At 38.0% G+C, this 10333-nt stretch overlaps 1 protein-coding gene across 1 annotated transcript; it reads left to right on the top strand.

Moving 5' to 3' along the window:
- Positions 1-2910: 2910 nt before the first annotated feature.
- On the top strand, positions 2911-5101 carry LOC131427942 (general transcriptional corepressor trfA). The gene is made up of 3 exons (XM_058591537.1): positions 2911-3419; positions 3618-3876; positions 4397-5101. Exons 1-3 carry the CDS (start codon positions 3403-3405, stop codon positions 4544-4546), a joined length of 426 nt encoding a protein of 141 aa, XP_058447520.1. The 5' UTR covers positions 2911-3402; the 3' UTR covers positions 4547-5101.
- Positions 5102-10333: the final 5232 nt, after the last annotated feature.

Consider the following 10333-nt stretch of genomic DNA (forward strand, 5'->3'; position numbering starts at 1 on the left):
ATAGGGCGCTGGTCTTACAAGCCAGTTGTCGTATGTTCGAGCCCCGACCTGGAAGGATTCTTAGTGTCTGTAGGATCTATAGTACTAGCCATGCAATGATTCTGTACACTAACACTACACTGTCTGTTGAAACAGAAATGCCAAATTCCACAAAAGGAATGTAATCCCGAATGAAAAATATTATAGAAAAACAATGCGTTTCATTGTTACAGAACCATTTGAAACATTACAATGACCATAGCAATTGTTGTAAAAATAACAGCAGGAATATTGTTCAATATATGGTTATAAACTATTAAATCAATTGTGAAAAGACTTTTTACAATAGAATGTATAGGTTGTTAAGTATCGTAACAATAGAACATCTTGAATTTTTCCGTACTTGTTTTTTCGCAATACAATAAAATTTACAGTTTTCAAACAGTAGAGAATAAAAAAATAATATAAATCCAGTCATTTGAATGTATGGTAATTGCATTGTCCTGAATTGTGAAAAGCATATTAATTTTACAATCGATTTAATGGTTGTTCCATTGTTTAACAGCTTTTAATTCAATTTTCAATTGATTATGAATCGTGATATAAAAAAACAAACAAGTTTAATTTTTCGACATATTATATTCAAGCAAATTCATTATCACGAAAAACGAGAGACACAGGACAATTGAAATGTGTGAAAGCGTGTTATTTTACATTAGCAAATTACTTCGTTGAATGTTTTGTTAAAAAATTTACATCGCCGATAAAATTGCGAGCTGCTGCATATTTTGCAGCTTTATTTAAATTTGCGATTTTTTCTGTGATGCCATTATTAACACGTGTTAGATGAGCCAATGTAGATATTTGTGCAAAGTTATTAGCTCCAACTCGTAAGGCGACAAGCTGGTGCATTTTTCTGTTGGAACAAAATTAAATAATATGTATTTGCATGTATTGAGTACATTGCATTTGAATTATCACATATACCATGAATGAATGCCAACTTTCGAGAAGAGATTCCAGGGCGAGCCGCAGTGTTTTTGAAGCGATTGGTAGCAATACCAGACACAGACAGGGTTTGTAATCTTTTTGCTCCATAAAAGAAAAGTGCCATATTCTGTCCGAACGCAACGTCCGTTTTGGAAGCTAGATTGATTTCTTCGATTTGTTGAACAGTTATATCAATTTCAGGATCAGTTGTGAATGTCTATAAATAAATAATGTGTGAAGATCAGGAAATAGTACACAAATTATATATACCAATTTAGCATGTGGGTCTGATTTAGCTGTTTTAGTTTCAGAATTGGCAAATACAACCAGATCTTTCATCTCAGCGATGTAATATTTCTGTTTTTTATATTTTTTGTTTAGAGCTTTGAATGTATCAATTTTTTATTATACTTATCCAGTAAATCATAGTATTTGATGCGATATGAGTCTTCATGTACCCTCTGACTGACAGAAACATTGAACTGACAGGAATTTTCGTCAGATACATGGGATTTATCGACTACTTCTGCAGACAATGCATTGTTCATTAGATCTCACCTCTTCAGCTGTTTTTTTGAGAATAATACTTGTCGGAGAAGTTGATATAGAGTCTATATCAAAATTAACTGGTAAAGGGTCGTGCTTTGAATTTTCACCTCTTTTTGATTGAGAGCATCCTTCTAAAGCATTGATATTTACACCAGCTTTAACCGGTTTGGTCAAACTCCTGAACTTTTTGGCTGAATTTGAATATCTAGTTAAACTAGATGGAAGCTGACTACTTTCGACAAAATCATCCGAAACATTATCAAATTTATTCGATTCAATTGCATGCAGCTCCGCTGATGTTGTGATTGCCAATCTATTCATAACATGGCCATGGATTTCAGTGTCATCCGCAGAATTTTCATTCGCATGAGAATTATTTATTGAATGTTTTCAGTCCTCCTTAAATGATTGCTTAAAATTTTCTTTTTTCTCAAATCTAGTGGATCAATAGAGTTCTCACTGTTAATATCTGCCAAACTTCTGGTCATAGTTACTGGCACGAAGGTGAGACCACTTGTGGAGAATAAATCTCTATTTACTTCGGTCATTACCATTTCATTAACGTAATTTTGATTACGGAGCTTGGCTTGTTTTCGAACGCTTTCTGGACCATCATCACATGCGCGTTGTTTTCCCTTTCTAACAACCCGTCTTACTCGAGCTAAAAATATATAAATTACGAACGGGTTGTTAATATAAAAAAGAATCATCTTACCAGTTTTGCGTTTCGGAGACATATTTTACTTTATCTCAAAATTAATCACCGGAAAATTCCACGCGTTACAACAGAAATTTTTATATTTTTTCATCTTCACTTCAATTTACACGATCAAATTAAAACACTTATTTATATTGTATTGTTGCCGAAAAACTATATTTCTTGCTAATTGAAATACAATAAAATGTATTGAAACCAATAGAATTGACTGTTTACCAATCGTTTCTCTTGTAAAATCAATGGTTAATTTTTATACGGGATGCCAGGACTTTTTTTTTATATTCGAAATGTATTAGGTTTGAAGTACTATGTATTTTGAATGCCATGGCAAAGAAAACTTATGTATATTGCCTATGCAATAAACGTATTTATGAAAAAATCATGTAATTACATTGAGTTCGTTGTTATTCCACAGAATTGCCGGTTAAACAAACCACTGATACCTGTCGAATATGAATTTTATTCATCGACAGCCTATTTGTGCCGCCATCGTTTGAAACCTACTACAGGAAGTAACAGTGTAGCTCCTTTTAAAAGGCTGCATGGGTGTCATGCACTGTTGCCGCTGTGCCCGTAGACGCGCTTCCTCAACGGGCGGCGTATCTGCGTTGACAGCTGTTTAGCTGTCAATTTTCAGATGTTTTTTCTCTTTTTAGTATATTTACGTCTCTTGTCTCACCCGCGCGTATTACCAAAACACTCCATAATCAACGTACAGTTTGATCAGTACAGTGGATTTTGAAGTTGCAAAATACGTGACGGAAGGTGAAAAAAATACTCTTCCCTAACTACCCGTGACAAACGGTGATAAAATCTATAGCAACCTGAGGCTGTCTACAGGCAGCAAACGAGTGGTAACCTTTCATTTTGTAACACCAGCGAATGAGCAGTATTATTTCGATTTGCTGTCACAACAAAGAGAAAAGCTGTTCGCAAAGGCCAGCAAGTAGCAGCCAGCGCATTAGAAGAGGGGGCTTTATTTTCATTTCTGCACCCCGTAAGGTGAGCGAAAAACAGCGAGGTATTTGATTCGAGATATTCGCTATTCTCACCAAAAGAATCTCGGTGTTTTTACGAAAAGAAGGGTGGTTTACTAGTACTTCGGTGAAATTCGATTGGTGTTATTGAAGTTGGCAGTTTTGGGTGTTGTTTTCACTGGGAAAAGTATGGAACGAAGCATCGGGTAGGTATATTTTTTCACATCCACACCAATTTTCATTTCCGCATATGTGTACCTTTATGTATTGTTATGCTGCAGCTCGATTTGGACTTAGATGCAAAATCCATTTCATGTTGCGTCTAGTTCGGAATGCGAAGTATATTCGTTTGTAAATGTTTTGGTTTTATTTTGTTTTGTTTGCTTTTTCTTTTCTCTATGAAGACGACAGGGACCTATGATGTCCCCGGGAATGTCAAGACGGCCTGGTGGAATGCCACCACGAGATAGCTATCAATCACATTCGTATCACCAGCAACAGCAGCAGCAGCTTCCAAGTCCACACCAACATCACCAGCAACAGCAGCAGCAGCAACCACAGCAACAACCACAGCAGCTACTACAGCAGCAGCAAACACCAAGTCAATTCCAGCATTCTCAGCATGATGAGCTGATACGATACATTAATGAGGCATGGAATAGCGTGAGTACTTTGATGGTTTTCTTTAGAATTGTTGCAGCACTCACTTTTGTCATTTTACATCCTTGAGCTTGGTCACGCTGAAATCCTCTATTTTGAGGGTTGTTTTTTTTACTGTGAATCTGGAAACATGGTGGGGCCTTTGATGGTAGTTAGTAGATGTGTTGTTCTTTCGGCTAATAGAAAGCCCGAAACAGTTAAATGGATACCATCATTGTGAAACGCTCTTTTATTAAAATGCCCAAGGCTTCTCCATCCTTAATTCAGACCCGGACCCAAAAGCTTTTCGGACCTCATGAATTTGTTTCGTTCTGGCCAAAATCGCAGCTCTCTGGTGCATATATTTTGGTCATTGTAAAACAGTTCACAGCTTGGTGATTGCTCAATGACATCCTCACCGTTTATTTTCCTCAGGCCGGATAAGAATATCTAGTTTCGAAATCATTATCATGTCATCTGTTCAATAAACTACTCATTACTTTTCCAACTCAAATGCTCATTCTCAATTATCCTACGATTTCAGATTACGCAAGATAAAAGCCAAACACCTCCAGTATTCTACAAAAGTGTACCTGAGCCGCGGCTGGTCGGCTTCACACCGTTCGATCTGGAAGCATGGTGGGGTCGACGGTTGGTACACAAACTCAACATTTCCACCCACGGTCATCAGTGAATCAGTGCGATGCATGCCACTCGTTTCCTGTTGTAAGTGCTTGTCAATAAACCGGAAGCATATTTAATTATCTAACAAAATTAAAACCGAATCAAACCATTTGGAAGCAAGCAGAAGAAGCAGGTCCGCATCTGGAACAGAAAATCCTTCGGCGTTGCAAAAAAATTCAAACCGATACAGTTTCATTTATTTCGTTACATGCTTATTTTTATGGTGTTTTGAGGGGTTTCGGGCGAAACGGCATAAATTATGTTGATGATTCAAGAGCTAATTATTTCTTAATCAAGAAATACTAGAAATCGATACAAAATCCTTGATTCGTGCAAGGATCCCTAAAATCAGATGATTGTAAAGAAAACAATGTCTTTTTATTACAAACTATAATGTAAAAGCAAACGACATAAGATTGTGAATACGGTAAAACAAATATAGATGTTTTTATTCGTGCTTTTTTTCTGTTTCGTTTCTCCCTACACATCTTTGTAACATAAAATTACGGATGAATTGAATATGTAATAAATAGAATGGATCAAACATAGTTCGTTTAGTCGATAAGGTCAATTGCAACTATGAAAGTAATGGAATAAAAGAAATATTCAATACAATTGTCACAGCAAGGAGTGGCGCGAAATAGCACCTTAACTGTAACCGGCAATTGAAGAAAAAAATGTAGTTTATCGTAAACTGTACAGGATGTGCAATCTAGACCGGACCTGAATAACTCCGAAAATTTTCAGCCATAGTCTGAAAAGTGTTTTTGCAATTTGAAATGTGCGAAACTAACATTGACAGCAAATGGAAAAGCTTGCGTAAACAAATGGAATGACATTTTCGCCCTTTATCGTTTTTTTTTTGTTAATAAGATTGAATTTTTTTTTAAATCTGAATTTTTAGGCAAAATTTTAGGATTTTGAAGTATTTATTTGTAGGCAAAATAAGCTCGATTTGACTACTTTTGTAGGATTTACCATTCTTTGGAAAAAACAGCTGATTTTAAACATTCAGCGGTCTTTACACGAGAATTATTAATGTCATTTTTAATGATTAGTAATGATAGTCCAAATTTCTAATGCGGACCTTACACGATCATTAAAAGTATCATTACTAAAAAATAATATCATTTTAATGAATGTGTGTGGTGCAGTAATAACGAGTTTTCTATGCAAATTTGAAATATCTTTACTTAGGCTGTGAACCATTTCGTGGTTAATTTTAACTTTTGGTTGAAGCAAAGACATCATATTAACAAGATATCCAGCTCTCACATTTCCCGAACACATAGTGAATCTTGCAAAGAAAATTCTAATATTAATTCTTCAGTTGAAATTATTTCCAGTGGAAAATAAACCCAAATAACTTTCCGTCCGTCAAATTTTGGGCCGCAGTTTTAATTAAATTTAACTACTCGGCACAAAATAACCACTCAAGTGTCAGATTTCAACCAAAAGTTAAAATTAACCGCGAAATGGTTCACAGCCTTAGTCATCATTAAAAATGACAAAAATAATTCTTGGTCGCTTATGGAGAATTTATCATGTCTGTCTTTACACGTTCATTAAAAGTGATATTACTTTTTAGTAATGACACTTAATGATCGTGTAAGGGCCGCTTTCCATCGTCGCACGACAAAATGGCCCAACTGTAAGCGACAGTTTCACTTTCACGAATTATTGGATTGATTTTAATATTACTGCATAAAATAATCGCACAATTTTAAATCCTATTTAAAAATGAGTAATTTAAACAACTTCATCTCTTCACTAAATCGTCCAATTTGTATGCGTGCAACGTATCATAGTGACTAATTCACAATTTTCAACTACAAAGATAACTTTGGCAAAAACGACACTTACTTCGTTTTGCTTCTGTTAGTTACGCCGTTTTGCGAAAGTCACAGTGTGTGAAAGCCAGTTTTACTCGAAAACATTAGTAAGTGTTGAGAGTGTACAACCGCCAGCCCTATATCGGGACTATCTGGTTTGTGTAGATCAACTGTTACTTGACAGATGTCATATGATGTGTTTTTCTATCAGAGAAAATAAACTTCACTTGTGAAACGTGTTTTTCGGATTCAGACGTGTTTTTCGGATTCAGACGTGTTTTTCTATTAATCTGCGGGCAGTTGTTTCTTTGCCGGTTCCTGCGTTCGTTCGCTTATTTCGTTTGTCGCGTGGCTCTTCAGGTTATGGGCCCAGAAATGGACGACAAGACCAGACTTATTGCATTTGATGGAACTGGATTTCACAACTGGAAGTTTCGTATGGAAACTATTCTCGACACGTACGATCTTTTGGATTGTCTCCAAAGGGAAGTGGAAGAGATCGAGGAATGCGTGAGGCCGTAGATGATACCCCGGCAATAAATGCGGAAAAAAAAGAATGATCGTCGAAAGAAGAGCACAGGAGAAAAAGTGCAAGTCACTCATCGTTCAAGCTGACGCTGACAATCAACTAGAACTAATTAAAGATTGTGCGACACCAAAGGCCATTTGGATGACGTTAAAAAATATATTCGAGTAACGGGGTGTTGCTGGACAGCTGCTGATTCGGAAGCAACTTCTTACGCTGAAATATTCGGAAAGAGGTGGCACTAAGTTGTCGGAGCATCTGTTGCGGTTCGACAGGTTGATCCGTGAACCGAAGGGAAGTGGAGCAAATGTGGAGGAATCAGATGCAGTGTGTCATCTATTGTTGACACTGCCGGCATCATTCGATTCGGTTGTCACGGCGATTGAAACTCTTCCCGGTGGTGTAACCATGGACTTTGTCAAAAAGCGGCTTATGGATGTTGACATTGAGCGTCAGAATTTGGATATGTTAGTGTACGAAAGTAAAAATGAAGGTGTAGCTATGGCTAGTAAGCACGGGAAGCGTAAATTAAAATGTTATAAATGCGGTAAAATCGGACATAAAAAGGCAGATTGCCGTTTAAATTCGGATCTATTTTCGGAAAAGAAAAACAAAGTGGAAAAGAAAACTGAAATAAAACAGAATGCGAACGTTGGTGTTGATGATAAGGCGGAAATTGCGTTTGTTGCATCGGATGAAGAGGAAAGCGTTAAGATAAGTTTGTACCTCGATTCCGGAGCTACTGATCATATGCTTGGTGATTCTAGCTATTTCGTGTCGATGAAACAATTGACACCACCCGTGGAAATCGTTGTAGCAAATGGTGAAAAGCTGAAGGCAGAATATAGTGGTGATATCCTGTATGTCGTCGTCGATGGGAAAGCAAAGAAATGCGAGGCAAAGAACGTTTTATATTTGCCAGGGCTAAGTTGCAATCTCTTCTCAGTGAAACGGCTCACCAGTTCAGGATTTCAAGTATGTTTTGCAAATGACAAAGCAAAAATCATGAAGGATGGTACCGTATTAGCGATTGCTTGGTTCAAAGGTAAGCTCTTTGAATTAGATGCCTACTGTAAGAGAAGTGAAATTGGATCGGCTTTGATAACTGGGAAAATATCACGAAATGCTATTCTTTGGCATCAACGGTATGGACACCTTGGGTGCGAAGGCCTTCGGAAGCTGATTCGGTACAACATGGTAGATGGACTGAAATTGTCAGATTTTGATGAAAGTACGGTTGTTTATGAGCCATGTGTCTCGGGTAAAATTACTAAGCTACCATTTACTTCAAGCGAAGGTAGACGTTCCTCTCGACCATTAGAGCTTATTCATAGAGACGTTTGTGGTCAGATAACGCCGCATTTTTCGATAATTTTCTTGATATCGTCTAAGGATCAAGTATTTGATTGTTTTCTTGACTATGAGGCCCTCGTGACGTCACGTTTTGGAACTAGAATTTCTAGATTGAGAACTGATAATGGTGGCGAGTATCTAAATGATGCAATGCGTTCGTTTTGCCGCAAGAAGGGCATTTCAATGGAGACTACAATGCCGTATACACCACAACAGAATGGCGTTTCAGAAAGAATGAATCGCACATTGATGGAACGAGCTCGAGCGTTGCTAGCCGAAAGCGGTTTTGGAAAAGAAATGTGGGGTGAGGCTGTGTACACTGCAGCATATTTGACAAATCGTTGTCCGACTTCAGCAGTTGGAGAAATCAAAACTCCATATGAGTTATGGACAGGACAAAAACCGGACGTGTCAAAACTACGAGTTTTTGGTAGCGTTGCTCATACACACATTCCTAAGGAACTGCGAACGAAGCTAGATTCAAAGAGCAAGAGGCAGTATATGGTGGGGTATACCGTGAATGGATATCGTTTGTGGAATGATGTGGAACAGAAAGTAGTTACAGCTAGAGACGTGATATTTGATGAGAGTTCTTTCTTCGGCGTTGGATCCACAGTAAAGCAGACTGGTAAAAATGTTTCTCAACAAATTGAACTTGACTTCAAGCCTGAAGTCCACGTGAATCAGCAAGAAAGAGTTGAGCCAATTCTAGATGAAGCTGATATGTTTTCGGATGATTCTGAAGCAGAAGGTGCTACAGGTCCGATGACAGCTGGTACGCGTAGAAGCGGTCGTTAACAAAAGGAACCCCATTGGTTTGATTGTTATGAAATATCATGTGGCTTAGCGTTATGTGCTGAAAATTTCGTCAATAACGTGCCGGATACTGTGAAAGAACTTAAGAAACGGAACGACTGGCCGCAGTGGAAAGCGGCAATAAATAGCGAAATTGATGCGTTAGCTAAGAACAAAACTTGGACACTCACAGTGTTGCCAGATGGACGGAAAGCAATTGATAGTCGTTGGGTTTTTAAACTCAAGCAAGGTGTTGGAGGGAATGGGCGCTATAAAGCCAGATTAGTGGCCAGAGGATTCTCGCAGCGTAAAGGTTTCGACTATAGTGAGACGTATGCACCAGTTGCTAGATTAACGACTCTTCGTGTTGTTTTGGCTGTGGCGAACTGTGAGAGAATGCACATTCATCAACTTGACGTTAAAACTGCATTTCTCAACGGAAGTTTAGATCAGGATATTTACATGCGATTACCAGCAGAACTTGACACGAACGGGCTTGTAGCGAAGCTTTAGCGTTCTCTTTATGGATTAAAACAGGCATCACGTGCATGTAATGCGAGATTTCACGAGTTCATTACGGGTTTAGATTTTCGTCGAAGTCATTCAGATAGCTGTCTCTACATTGCGATACGAAACAAAGAGTTGGTTTTCTTGGTCATTTACGTTGATGATATATTGATCGCGTGTCGTTCACTGGATGTCATAGTCGAACTGAAGAAAATTTTGATGCAAGAATTTGAAATGACAGATCTTCGTGAAATAAGAACGTTTCTCGGACTTTACGTGCAATATGATAGAGTAGGTGGAATTTTGAGTATCAGCCAGAAGTCGTATTTGGTGAGTCTATTGGAACGATTTAAAATGGAAGATTGTAAAGCAGTAAATACACCGATCGTGACCGGATTGAAACTGGAGAAAAATTTGGATGTCACCAAGAAATCCATATATGCCATACCGAGAATTGATTGGTTGTCTCATGTATATTACAACAACGTCACGCCCGGATATCTGTGCAGCCGTGAATTATTTCAGTGGTTTTCAAAGCTGTGCTACGCAGGAACATTGGAATCATCTAAAGCGAGTGCTGCGATATATAAAGGGTACGCTAGATCTGGAACTAGTTTTCACCGCAGCCAAAGGTTAAATCAACTCAAAGGGTATGTTGATGCAGATTGGGCGGGAGATGTGAACGATCGTAGGTCCACTTCCGGATTCGTATTTCATGTTTTTGGCGGTTTGGTTTCCTTGGCGACACGCAAGCAGACTACTGTAGCTCTTTCTTCGGCCGAAG

Source organism: Malaya genurostris, chromosome 2 (assembly GCF_030247185.1).
Source record: "Malaya genurostris strain Urasoe2022 chromosome 2, Malgen_1.1, whole genome shotgun sequence".
In the NCBI taxonomy this organism is placed as follows: Eukaryota; Metazoa; Arthropoda; class Insecta; order Diptera; family Culicidae; genus Malaya; species Malaya genurostris.

Bases quoted from the DNA above. Each gene is read 5' to 3' on its own strand.
- LOC131427942 (XM_058591537.1), top strand. The intron at 3,877-4,396 runs GTGAGTACTTTG...CTACGATTTCAG, and splicing joins TTAATGAGGCATGGAATAGC to ATTACGCAAGATAAAAGCCA.